The 14,550-nt window shown below is 41.3% G+C and overlaps 1 protein-coding gene across 6 annotated transcripts in view; it reads left to right on the top strand.

Annotated features, from left to right (window-relative positions):
- Positions 1-14,550, top strand: part of ATG7 (autophagy related 7) — a 353,330-nt gene that overhangs the window by 162,398 nt on the left and 176,382 nt on the right. For 5 of the 6 annotated variants that reach the window (XM_040359335.1, XM_040359333.1, XM_040359332.1 and 2 more), the window contains exon 18: positions 4,329-4,451. In XM_040359335.1, coding sequence (XP_040215269.1) covers positions 4,329-4,451 — 123 coding nt within the window. Of the gene's footprint in view, positions 1-4,328; positions 4,452-5,681; positions 6,480-14,550 lie in introns of those variants that run through there. The other variant, XM_040359336.1, reaches the window with a different exon arrangement.

The raw sequence follows: 14,550 nt of genomic DNA, 5'->3' as shown, positions 1-14,550 counted from the left end.
AATAGAGCTTTCTTTTGGTGGTATTTGATCACCCCTGCAGTTTTTTTAGACTGACAATTATGAAAAAAAACATTACTTTCTGCTTTTAATGCATATCCCCCACAAAAAATAAAAAATAAATGATTTCTTCATCAATTTTCTGCTACATATTTTTGGTAAATTTGGTTTATTTTTTTACTGGTAATGACAGCGATCTTCTTTTTTTTTTTTTTTTTTTATCGTGATGCGACATTGCGGCAGACAAATCTGACACAAAGTGATACTTTTTGGGGACCAGTGACAACAATACAGGGACAGTGCTATATTTTTTTTATCCCTGGATAAATGACTGACAGGGAAGGGGTTAAATGTATGCCCTTGGAGGTGTTTCTAACTGTGAGGGAGTGGATTCACTGGCGGAAAAGAGAGATTTGCCCCAGTGTCTTCATAAGGTAGCCCTCGGAGGGAGGGGGAGGTCCTCTCATTCAGGTGCTTTTTTTTTTTTGTTTTGTTTTTGCATACAGTGGAGCAAAAAAGTATTTAGTCAGCCACCAATTGTGCAAGTTCTCCCACTTAAAAAGATGAGAAAGGCCTGTAATTGTCATCATAGGTATACCTCAACTATGAGATCATAGTCTGATTTGGAAAGAATTTATTTGCAAATTATGGTGGAAAATAAGTATTTGGTCACCTACAATCAAGCAAGATTTCTGGCTCTCACAGACCTGTATCTTCTTCTTTAAGAGGCTCCTCTGTCCTCCACCCATTACCTGTAATAATGGCACATGTTTGAACTTATTAGTATAAAAGACATCTGTCCACAACCTCAGTCACACTCCAAACTCCACTATGGTGAAGACCAAGGAGTTGTCGAAAGGAAACCAGAAACAAAATTGACCTGCACCAGGCTGGGAAGACTGGATTTGCAATAGGCAAGCAGCTTGGTGTGAAGATATCAACTGTGGGAGCAATAATTAGAAAATGGAAGACATACAAGACTACTGATAATCTCCCTCGATCTGGGGCTCCACGCAAGATTTCACCCCGTGGGGTCAAAATGATCACAAGAACGGTGAGCAAAAATCCCAGAACCACACGGGGGGACCTAGTGAATGACCTGCAGAGAGCTGGGACCAACGTAACAAAGGCTATCATCAGTAACGCACTAAGCCGCAGGGACTCAGATCCTGCAGTGCCAGACGTGTCCCCCTGCTTAGGCCAGTACATGTTTGGGCCAGTCTGAGGTTTGCTAGAGAGCATTTGGATGATCCAGAAGAGGATTGGGAGAATGTCATATGGTCAGATAAAACCAAAGTAGAACTGTTTAGTAGAAGCACAACTCGTCGTGTTTGGAAGAGAGAGAATGCTGAGTTGCAACCAAAGAACACCACACCTACTGTGAAGCATGGGGTGGCAACATCTTGCTTTGGGGCTGTTTCTCTGCAAAGGGAACATAAGAAAAAAGGGGGGGACCACCCGAAGGTGTTTGGGACTTTAAATGAGAATACCTCTGTGATGTATCTCCATCCTTGTGTCTTGGACTTTATATGAGATTACATCCATACTATATCTCCATCCCGTATGCGGAAAATTGCAACGAAGGGAATTTGGGACTTTAAATGAAACAGTGGGCTGAATGGGGACAAAGTAATGAAACAAGCCATAGATGAAATGTTCATGTATTGAGAAAATAGAATATTTAGTAAAAAACAAATAACTTGTACAAAAGTACAGAACATACATTTCATACATAATACAATAATTGATATAAAAATACATTAAATAAATAACAGTCCATGACAACATATATAGCCACATAGAGGTTGGGCATCACCACGCAATAGGTGAAGTATAAAATGTAAATAGATCATAGAAGTACTGGTTGATCAGAATGGGTCCCATAAACGCGTATAGCTACATCTTTGTAAGCCCGACGCGGCGTTTCGTGTATATGAAAAACACTCTTCAGGGGCGGATGTAGTGGGATATATAGTATGTCAAAGTGGTAATGTAAATACAGTTAAGACCAAACATATGCCTGTCCCGGGACAGAGGTGGCAGACCAGCAGGCAAACAACAGAGCGCATAAAGCATCCCTCCCAGACAGCACAGCGACCATGGGTAAAGTAAAATTGTAGTGTATCCTCATAGTACAGGTAGGTATCTGGAATGCGAGTAGGATGGCCACAGCTAGTGACAGCTGTAAGGCCTGCATAGAAAATGGCCATTTTCTATGCAGGCCTTACAGCTGTCACTAGCTGTGGCCATCCTACTCGCATTCCAGATACCTACCTGTACTATGAGGATACACTACAATTTTACTTTACCCATGGTCGCTGTGCTGTCTGGGAGGGATGCTTTATGCGCTCTGTTGTTTGCCTGCTGGTCTGCCACCTCTGTCCCGGGACAGGCATATGTTTGGTCTTAACTGTATTTACATTACCACTTTGACATACTATATATCCCACTACATCCGCCCCTGAAGAGTGTTTTTCATATACACGAAACGCCGCGTCGGGCTTACAAAGATGTAGCTATACGCGTTTATGGGACCCATTCTGATCAACCAGTACTTCTATGATCTATTTACATTTTATACTTCACCTATTGCGTGGTGATGCCCAACCTCTATGTGACTATATATGTTGTCATGGACTGTTATTTATTTAATGTATTTTTATATCAATTATTGTATTATGTATGAAATGTATGTTCTGTACTTTTGTACAAGTTATATGTTTTTTACTAAATATTCTATTTTCTCAATACATGAACATTTCATCTATGGCTTGTTTCATTACTTTGTCCCCATTCAGCCCACTGTTTCATTTAAAGTCCCAAATTCCCTTCGTTGCAATTTTCTGCAAAGGGAACAGGACGACTGATCCTTGTACATAAAAAGAATGAATGGGGCCATGTATCGTGAGATTTTCAGTGCAAACCTCCTCCCATCAGCAAGGGCATTGAAGATGAACTGTGGCTGGGTCTTTGAGCATGACAATGATCCCAAACACACCGCCCGGGCAATGAAGAAGTGGCTTTGTAAGAAGCATTTCAAGGTCCTGGTGTGGCCTAGCCAGTCTCCAGATCTCAACCCCATAGAAAACCTTTGGAGGGAGTTGAAAGTCCGTGTTGCCCAGTGACAGCCCCAAAACATCACTGCTCTGGAGGAGATCTGCATGGAGGAATGGGCTAACATACCAGTAACAGTGTGTGACAACCTTGTGAAGACAGAAAACATTTGACCTCTGTCATTGCCAACAAAGGATATATAACAAAGTATTGAGATGAACTTTTGATATTGACCAAATACTTATTTTTCACCATAATTTGCAAATAAATTATTTCCAAATCAGACAATGTGATTGTCTGTCTGGATTTGTTTCCACGTTTTGTTTCTCGTGGTTGAGGTATACCTATGATGACAATTACAGGCCTCTCATCTTTTTAAGTGGGAGAACTTGCACAATTGGTGGCTGACTAAATACTTTTTTGCCTCACTGTATTTGGTCATTGAATTTGACTTGAATAGGAACGCCTGTAAACATGCAATATGTGCATTTTTGCAACTGAAGAACTCCCCCTCTTCTAGAAAAACGCAATGGTCAACTTCAGGATCTTGCTTCCCTTATTGATTCTTATTCTGATATACAGGGCAATAATCCTGACGGCTACCTTTCAGGGTTAAAGTGGTTGTAAACCCTAAAAAAATAATAATAGCTACAGGTAAGCCCTAATATAGGCTTACCTGTAGCATAAAGTGTGTTGTAAGGGTTTACAACCACTTTAAGAATGCGTTCGTAATGTACTATGTTCATAACCCAAAGCTTATTTACCTTGTTTATTTCTGTTGATGCCCTTATTTTGGTCTTATTGACGACCTAACTAATTTACCAAGATCTTCCCCTGACAATTTCCTACTCTCCTCCCCTCATTTTTGTAGCAATTCTTGTATGATTCAGCGCATGCGAGGATCGTTTGCTGCTCTGCACAATGTTCATTTACAAAAAAAAACGATTGAAACAGAAACACACATTGAAAAATAATCCAATTTAAAAGGCTAAATGAGACAAAACATGCACAAGTTGGTTTTATAGTTGGAGACTATTTTAATCCACAGAGCTCTTTACAAAATAAAAGGCCGTTCAGTTTCTCTCCAGGCTTTCTCTACTAGGACAGCACAGATATAGGAACTGAAATAAGTGAACAGACTGGACTATCAAGGAGTTTGGCAGAAGCAAGCTATTGAATGTAAAATTGATTGATAAGGTGATTGTGAACTTCACCTGCAAGTTAAAAATGTGGATATGCATGAATAATGGTATTAATTTTTTATTTATTTTTTCTAGGTGATTGATCAATATGAAAAAGAAGGATTCCAATTCTTGGCTAAGGTTTTTAACTCTTCACACTCCTTCCTTGAAGATTTAACGGGTCTTACTTTGCTGCATCAAGAGACACAGGCTGCAGAGGTCAGAATTTATTTCCTTATATATATAATGGGTCTCATGGTATCCATTCTGTTGGTTCTATGCTATGAAATACAAGTGAATTGCTGGGAATTTTCTGAAGTGATGTTACTTGTCACATACCAGCAAGCATGCTCAGGACAAATAATTGGCTGTTCACATTACCTTGAATAAGAGAGGCTATTGATCTATAGCAGACATTTACCATTCATATAGTTTTATAATCCGTGTGTCAGCTATTGGCTCAATGTGCTGTGTGTTTTTTTTTTTTTTTTTTTTTTTTAAACATAGAGAAAAAGTTCAGCACATTATCTCGAAATCTACTTCCAGCCACATTCTAACCTATCTAACCCTATAAAGCAAATGTCACTACACATACCTTTTCTGAAGCCGGTCTGATCCCCAGCGGTGTATTCTGTGTGCAGGAGACAGCCAACACCAGCTGGGAAGTGACGTCACCCATAGACTTACTATGGGGGCTTTCGTTGTCTTCCTACACAGAGAAGCCGTCGCTGATAGCTCAGCGTGGAATGGGACCGGACTGGCCTGGAGCGACTTCAAAAAAGGTATGTTTTAGTGGTTTCTTCTTTACAGGGCTAGGTAAGTTAGTCTTAGATTGTGGCTGCGAGTAGATTTAGAGTAAGTTAGTTTTAAGAAAAACAGAAATGGAAGGCGCACACCTAGTGCATTACCAGAGATATTTTAATAATAAAAACATTTTGTATAAAAGTGGGTACTCACAAAATGCAACTGACAAAAGGCCATAAACACAGTGCATGGACATGCACAGAACACTGGGTACAGCCAACGCGCCTCGGGGGCGCGCACCCCCTTCCTCAGAGCTAGGCCCTGTGAATGTCCATGCACTGTGTTTATGGCCTTTTGTCAGTTGCATTTTGTGAGTACCCACTTTTATACAAAATGTTATTAAAATATCTCTAGTAATGCACTAGGTGTGCGCGCCTTCCATTTCTGTTTTTCTTGTAGTTCCTTTTGGATTACCCCATCTGAGGAAGGCAGCATCCACCTAGATTTGGGATACCATTTATACCTTACACACCACCATTTTATCTGATATCTGTTACGTCACACCTTGGAAGACCTATTAGCGTTGGAAGTGACTGTGTTTTTTGGTTAGTTTTAGGCTGAACTTCTTTCTACATTAAGCCTATATATGAAATTCTGCTATGCTTTTTTTTAAAGCATTTTTAAACCCTCTGCGTTTTTTTTTAGCTTACCACATTGAGCACAAGACAATAACATTCCCCCGGTAAACTATTTGTTAAAATTCCTACCCCCAGCACATGCAATTTACAACTTTAAATGCTGCCCGCTCCTGTTTTCTTAGTGCTGCTTTCCAGAACTTCTTTAGAAAAAAGATAATGGTTGACAGTGCAATCTCCAGTCAGTTTGGAGGAGAAAGGAAAAGTTGGCCTTCGCTTCCCAGGCTACAGAGCTATGTGATTCTATGAGAGTTTATGTCACTTTAAGCATTGCTGACCCTTTGACCTATATATGCTGTTAGGGTTCTTAGTGGTATAATCCATTAACATGTTTGTTTTAAATGTTGAATAATGTACTTAAGACAAAATGACCTCCTGTAAGTTTTTATAACTTTTCCTGCATTTTTTTTTTTTAAGATGATTGCTGTAAAGTGGTCAATCTTGTTTTTTATGTTAAGCTAGCTATAATTAACCACAAGAATGTATTTAATGTGCTTTAGTGATGGTACAAGATTGATGTGGAGTTCACGTTGTTAATAATACCTAAATATTTACAGTAATTTCAGTTATTTGGAAATACATTTAATATGTAAAACCTGGCATAAAACCTATTCTGAAATGTTATTCTGCGTTGAGTCGGTCAGTGAGTTGCCAGTGAAGCATAGCTAGCCAGTTAGAAACAAACTTTATAATTTTCATTGGTGGTGGACAACCTACTTGGTGGTGGTGGACAAACATGGTGAAGTTCCTGTGCCAGCCAGTCCTAACAGCCAGTATGTTCTTCTAAAGTCTCATACACCCTGAGGCCGCGTACACAGACCGGTTTTCTCAGCAGAATCCAGCAAGAAACTCGATAGGAGACGTATTCTGCCGAGAAAACCGGTCGTGTGTACACTTTTCGCGGAGAAACCCGTCAGGAAACTTGTCGAGCCAAAAAGAGAGCATGTTCTCTATTTCCTCGACGGGCAATGGGAAAATTTGGCTCAACTTTTTTTGACAGCCGAACAAGGAACTCGACGGGGAAAACGATGTGTTTCGCCCGTCGAGTTTCTCGGTCGTGCGTACGCGGCCTGAGATTTGTGGTGTGGTTTTGTAGGGAGTTTTGCCTGGTGAGAACAGATCAGTTGAACTCGGATCCTGAACACAAAGGCCCAGATTCTCAAAGGGCTTACGACGGCACAACGCCAGGTACGCTGTCGTAAGTCCTAATCTATGCCGTCGTATCTATGCGACTGATTCTTAGAATCGGTTACGCATAGATATCCATTAGATCCGACAGGCGTAAGGCTCTTACGCTGTCGGATCTTAAATGCAGTTTTTTTTTTGCCGCTAGGTGTCGCCTCCGTCGTTTTCCCCGTCGAGTATGCAAATTAGCTAGATACGCAAATTCCCGAACGTACGCGCGGTCGACGCAGTGAAGTTACGACGTTTACGTTAGGTTTGCGCGGCGTAAAGTTGCCCCTGATATATGAGGGGCAACCAATGTTAAGTATGGCCGTCGTTCCCGCGTCGAAATTGATAAATTTACGTTGTTTGCGTAAGTCGTCCGTGAATGGAGCTGGACTCCATTTACATTCACGTTGAAACCAATGACGTCCTTGCGACGTCATTTGGAGCAATGCACCCTGGGGATATTTTCCGGACGGCACATGCGCAGTACGTTCGGCACGGGAACGCGCTTAATTTAATTTGATTTAATTTGCTCCACGCCCCCTACCCGGCTAATTTGAATTAGGCGGGCTTGCGCCGGGTGATTTACGCTACGCCGCCGCAACTTTACAGGCAAGTTCTTTGTGAATAAAGCACTTGCCTGTAAAACTTGTGGCGGCGTAACGTAAATGAGATACGTTATGCCCGCAGAGTTTTACGCCCATCTACGAGAATCTGGGCCAAAGAATTTTTGGACACTCAGATGTTGATCTGATGCAAATCTGGTGCAACTCTATAGAATCCTATTAGCTTCCAGGTTTTTTCTATCAAAGCTTAATTGAACAAGCTGAAGATTTTGCAATCTCTTGGACCATTAACTGTAATTATGTTGGCTCACTAGCTATACAGCTTTTGTCCCATAGTTCAGTTACATACCAAATACCTGTTTATATTCTTATATACAGCCTTGGATGTGTCTCTGGTTGTATGGTCCATTTCTGTCCAAGTATATTTAGGGGTTATAATTAAATACCCATTGGTTCAAATTCCCTGCTCTTTACTGGCAGAAGAAACTTAAACAAAGGGAGGAGTTCCCCAGAAAATCTGACTTGCAGGAAATTAAATCTGTTTTTATCCAATAAAGAATACTGCATCTTTAAAATATGGAAGTTGAATTCTGAGTGTAGACTTCTTATAAAAACCTAGTGAAACCCATCTTTTTGCACTGGCTCTCAATCTCCCAGACGCACACTAGAGTTGTGTGATAGTGTCTAGCAAAGGAGCAGTAGCTGAAAAAGAAAGGACCAAGACAACATATTATTGAGGGTCCATAAACCAGGAAATATGGCTCAACGATATGCTTTCTATTAACTTTAAGTACTGTATACTTAATCAACCAATTCCATTCAAACCTTCAGGCGAAAAATAGTCAAAATAAATACATGGTTGTTGAATTTTCTGTCAAAGGACTTTTAATTCTTTACAGTCAGTCTTGTGATATACACACATTGGCCACACTGCACAACCAGACGTGATGCATGTAGCCTCTGATTAAGCAGTTCATCTTTCTAGTTCAGCAATTGGGCTTCCTGTGTTTTTTGCCTCCACTTTGCTCACAGTGCATTACAGTCACCACTGCTACACAGGAAGCACGTTATAGTTGTACGCATTTGTACGCATTTCTGCACAAATTAACCTGCTTTTGATACACCAAATTGAACCTTTTAAAAAGCCACAAGATGTCTGGAACAAAATCATTTGGAGTGGTGAGAAGAATATATTACTTTATGAACATTATAGACAAGGACAGAAATTTTGTAGGCGAAGCAGACTTTCATGGCACCACCATAGACATTACAGAAGTGTGTTTTTTAACTTGTATGCTTTTGTAATGTCTATGGTGGTGCCATAAAAGTCTACTTTGCCTCCAAAAATTTCTGGTCTATAGTCTCTTTAACATTTTTAATTCAACTTTTTAATCAGAACTATAAATACTATGTTTTTAACAAAGCCTTCACCATTTCTACCTTGAAGCATGGAGGTAGATCTCTTGGGGGGGGGGGGGGGATGTCATCCACCGCAACACAAGAAGTTTCATTAAAACTGATGGTGAGATGAATGCAAAATATTATTAGACAGTATTGAAGGAACATTTGCATTTATCAGCCCTGCAGCTGCTCATGGGAAGCAACTTTCCAACATGACAGTGATCCAAAGTGCTAGATAGCAGAAAAAACTGAAGCTTCTAGAATCTCCAGACCTCAACATAGTTGGGCCACTTTGGGTAATACTCGAGCATGCAGTTCACGCTAGACAATTTGCCAAAAGGAATACACTTTTAATAGAGGGTCTCATTTACAACCATAACAGACTGCAAGCCTTCATTAAAACTTTTGTACAGTGCCATTTTTATTTTATTTTTTGCTATAAGTTTCTTAATGACCTGAATTTTAATTTAATAAAAAAAAGTTTGTCTGCTCACTCATGTTTTCTTACAATATTGTTCACATTTTACAGATTTCTACCAAGGGTATATAAACTTATGAGCACAGCTATATATCTCTAAACAGTTTTTTTTTTATTTGGAGGGGCTCTATGTTATCTGTTATTTTGAAAAGCCATTATAAAGAAAAAGTAACAATGAAAAAAACAGTTGTATGTTTATTCAATTATTATTTTTCTTATTATTTCTTTGTCGCCACTGTAACTTGAATCATGGTAGGGGTATGCCCTTTGCCAACAATTTTTTTGCTGAAAAGTGGAGAGGTCTGACTAATGCTAAACCTAAGAAGTAGTGGGGTGATCTCACTGACTTGAAGAGGTGGACACAGGAATAGCCAAGAAATACAATTTCCTTGGCTGGTAAAATAGTAAATGTATATGTTTTAACAATATAGTTGGCTGGTTGATTGGATCATTAACAAGTATCTACACTTTAAAACCAAAAAAATACATATATTTCAGCTTACAATTCCTTTGATGACTGCATTCTTTCTTTTTTTTTTTCATTTATATTTTTACCTTATAATCCTTTGAAAAACACAATTCTCATCTTTGGGTCGCTACACTTTATTTTTTTAAAGCTATGTTTATTGACAGTTTTGCACGAACAACAAACCATAAAGGCTACAACCGCAGCCAAAAAGACAGATCGTGCGTTCTTAAATCTCACATGCAAAGTGTACATAAATGAGAACATAGTTACATCACTGACATTTGTAAGATCTGAATGCTGTAGCAGCATACTTCAGGTCACTGAAGTATGACTGGAACTTGTCTACGATAGATGATATTGTGTAGGGTCTCAAGTAAGGAGGCTATGGCAGCTTCAGTGGTGGTACAAGCATTATATGTGGAGAGGGATGTAACCAGTCATGTACCGCCACTAGCTGGGGTGCTAATAGTAAAGGTAAAAATTTGGAATAGTTAAGCCAGCTAAATGAGAGGGCAATTTCAAGATTTCTAGGGCCATTTTAGGAGCATTCTAGTTTCAGAGGAACAAAGAGAATCAATTTGGGAATTTTACAGAGTGCATTAGCCATTACATATGCCTATAAAGTCTATTATATTATTATAGAAGATTCATTCACTGGCTTGTGCATTGTAGCTGTGCAATAACTGGAGACAGGTTATGAGTCACATAGGAGTAAATAGCGAAAGGCATGAACCACCTAAATCTGAGAACTTGGATGAGCTACCTGCTCCACCCCTGGGTCTAGGCGAAAAAGACTGGATTTAGACCAATTGATACGGAAACCTGAAAACCCACCAAAACTCTCCATCTCCTGTAATGGGGAACTTAAGGACATAGAAGGGTCAGTCAAATATATGAGGGTATCAGCATATGAGATTCGCTCTTCTATAGTGCCAATAATAAGACCCTGTGGATCCGGACAGCTAATTGTTCAGTGGCCAGTGCGAAGAGGAGTGGAGACAGGGGGCAACCCTGTTGTGTACCCCTCGAGATAGAGAGACAGAGGTATTGACTTGAATTCTGGCCAACAGATCAGTGAGCCGATGATGTCGGCAACAACTGTATATATGTTAAATATCTCCTTAACCGTGCAGCTTTAGGAGATATTTACAGTACCTACAGGTAAGGCTTATTATAGGCTTACCTGTAGGTACATGTGGTGTAACTAGGTCCACAGCTACTTTAAATGATTAGCCATAGTGAAAAAAGGTAAAAATATTTGTGGCTGTGGGACACTCCATGGGGTTTCCAGCATTCCTTAAAGTGGTTTTAAACCCATTACAACCACTTTAACCTACAGGTAAGCATAGATTAAGGCTTACCTGTAGGTGCAACAAATATCTCCCAAACCTTAAAGGTTTAGGAGATATTTGCAGAAATAATGGCACTGATGTCTATGTCGCATGTGCTGTAGACATCGGGCGCAGGCGCACCTACGCGTGCCGCTTCTAACGTCGATCATGCCGTTAGCGGCGGCACCTGTGCGCATGCGCGGGAGTGACGTCATCGCTGCTTTGGACAGTCACAGTGCCGGAGCAGTAATACCCGGAAGTATCACTCCGGGTATCATGGCGGCGACGGAGGAGGTGTCCGAGGACAGCTGCGGGGGCTTCGATCTCAGGTGAGTAATTCATAATGAGCTAGTATGCTATGCATACTAGATTATTATGCCTTTGTCTTGCAGGGTGTTTTTTTTTTTTAGGGGGTTTACTTCCTCTTTAACTAGCATGACATAGCAAGTAAAATGAAGGAGACATAAGGGAGGCACAGACAATCAAAAACAGCAAAAAAAACGTAAAGTTTTTATGCCAACACACTTACTCTGCTCATCCATCCCAATTCCAGTGAGCTTGTATCCCAAACAGGAAAAAAAAGTCAACAAAATTCATGATGCGAACATCACATATAGGTAGGGGGTTGCACTTGGAATAAAAGGCAGGTGATATCCTCTTCATAGAGTGTACTTAAGGCAGCAGTCCTGATATAAACAAGGATAGAGTATAGCATGCTTCCTCATATGGGCCGAGCCCAATGTGATCAAGGTTATAATGGAGGAAGGGCAATGATGCATTTAGGGAGAAAATCACCCTCCAGCAAGGTAAGGAGAATGGACAGGATAAATGTAGGAAAGCCACTGGGGGTATAAAGTTACCCCTGCAAGTAAAACTCTAACTGGTTAGCGGCAAGATCAATTATTAACAGCATTCAGCAGCTGTGGGAGTGCTGTGAGGCACCAAAGGTCTTCTCCAGCCAGGAGGAGGCATCAGCAGGTGAAGTAAAGAAATTAGATCTGCTTGCGTAAATGACCTTGATCTTCGCTGGATATAGCCTGAAATATTGGATTTCTTGCACTTGCAGCCTAGCTTTAATGGAGGTATAAGAGGCATGTTTGCTTTTGCACTTCATCAGCGAAATCCAGGAATATCCAGATTACCTGGCTATTGTAGTGCAACTCGCCTCGTCGTCATGCAAGATAGCCACTTTGTCTTGAAAATTGGGAATACGAAGCACCCGCAAGAGGAGGGCGAGGAGGAGTGTGGTGTGCCCGTTCAATGGCAAAGGAGGCAGGGATAACATCTTAGCCCAGAGTCTCCTTCAGCCAGGTAAGAAACAATTGCTCTGGATTGGCCCCCTCAGATTTTTCAGGAAAACCCACGAAGCGAAAGTTGTTGCGACGAGACCTATTTTCAAGGTCATCCACTTTTGCGCGGAGTGCCACCAACTCACTGGAGGCCTCCCACACGGTAGTAGTAAGAGGGGTAAGAGTGTCTTCAACATTACTTTATGCGATCTCCTGCTGCCCTAGTGCAATCATGCAGGTTTTGAACATCCTGCTTTAACAGTGAAAAGACAATGGGCCAGATTCTCGTATCTCCGTGCAATTTTGGGCAGGCGTAACGTAACTGATTTACATTACGCCTCCGCAACGTACACGGGCAAGTGCTGTATTCTCAAAGCACTTGCTCCGTAAGTTGCGGCGGCGTATCGTAAATCGGCCAGCGTAAGCCCGCCTAATTCAAATTTGGATCAGGGGGCGTGTTTTATGTAAATCTACTGTGACCCGACGTGATTGATGTTTTTCCCGAACGGCGCATGCGCGGTCCGTGGAATTTCCCAGTGTGCATTGCTCCAAAGTACGCCGCAAGGACGTCATTGGTTTCGACGTGAACGTAAATGAAGTCCAGCCCCATTCACGGAAGACTTACGCAAACAACGTAACTTTCAGATTTCGACGCGGAAACGACAGCCATACTTAACATTGATGCGCCGCACTTATGCCACCATATAGCAGGGGCAACTATACGCTGTGAAAAGCCTAGCGTAAACATCGTAACTTTACTGCGTCGGCCACGCGTACGTTCGGGAATTCGCGTATCTAGCTAATTTGCATACGGAAGCGCCACCTAGCGGTCAAAAAAAATGCAGTTTAGATCCATCGGCTTAAGAGACTTACGCCTGTCGGATCTAATGGATATTGGATCATGGCGCTGCGCCGTCGTAAGTCCTTTGAGAATCTGGGCCTATATGTATATTGTCTATTCGTGCAGTCAGTGTGGCTTTGCATTCCTGGATGGCTGACATAATTTGTCCTAGAGTGGATTCAGCAGGGGAGATTGCAGGCTCGCCAGGATCGCCAGGATCTGCAGCATCAGGATTGTGTTCCACTATTAATGCAGGGTCCTGTGGGGAGTCAGGGACTCCAGGAGCCGTGGATTGAAAGAAATCCTCCTGTGTATTCAGCAGGGAAAACGAGGCTGCTGCTGCTGTAGAGGGAGGAGTCTTTGTTTGCAGTTGGCTTGTGCGGGCTGATTTTCACCATTCTGCAGGCTCAGAAGAAGCACAGGATCCCGAGCAAGCCAGTGGTATAACCCAAATGAAGAACATAGCAGAATGGACTGCAGGATGTGTGAAGAGGAATCTGAGGAGCTCAGGAGTTTTCATAAGCACTACCTGTGCCTTATTCAGGCAAGCATTTACACCTGTGTCAGTAACATTACTGACACATGCAGTAAATCCAAGTAATTTTAACTACCGACACTTAACGCCCATTATTGGGAAGCTTGAAAGTAAGGCTAAAAGCTAAATGGAAACAAAATGGCCTGGGATACATGTTATGTCATTACCCAAATATGGCAATGCCCGAATTTCGGAAATGACCTGTCACCGGGTGGGCATAACCTGGTTGGCCAAGCCAGAATGGGTACTGAGAGACTATTTCCCCACCAGGTCCACTTAACATTTGATTGAGACAACGCAGCAGTGGGTGGATTCAAAAGCCGATATTGAACTAAATGGCAGCCATCAATCCGCAAACTAATATGGGATGTTAATCAGAAGTAACGCAAACTCGATGGGGAACAAGTGTTTTAGTTCCCCATCATGCTCCGCCCACCCCTAGCACCCCTTTGTACTTTCTTTAAGCTCACAGTTGCTTAAGGGACACTACATTTCTGGCAAGATTAACACATTTTCAGTGCCTGCTGAAAATGTTCTTAGCCTGAAAAGTCAAAACCAAATCAGCCACTACATGTAAGGACTGGTAAGGTACAATATATAAAATGTGTGGTTTTGGGTTTAGATGCACGGTAACAAACTAATAAAAAAAATTGCATGAAGATAGTAGAAATGTTGCCTATAGCTATAGATTCCACCTATGATTTTTCTGAAACTTTTCAAAATGCGATAACAAAAAAGATTGCGGTTTGTTGTATTTTGCGCAACTATTGCTTTGTTCTTGTTTCTATGTGAACACAAT

Source organism: Rana temporaria, chromosome 7 (assembly GCF_905171775.1).
Source record: "Rana temporaria chromosome 7, aRanTem1.1, whole genome shotgun sequence".
NCBI classification, from domain to species: Eukaryota; Metazoa; Chordata; class Amphibia; order Anura; family Ranidae; genus Rana; species Rana temporaria.
Note: the sequence above shows the minus strand (reverse complement) of the source record. Positions and strands in the feature narration are given on the sequence as shown.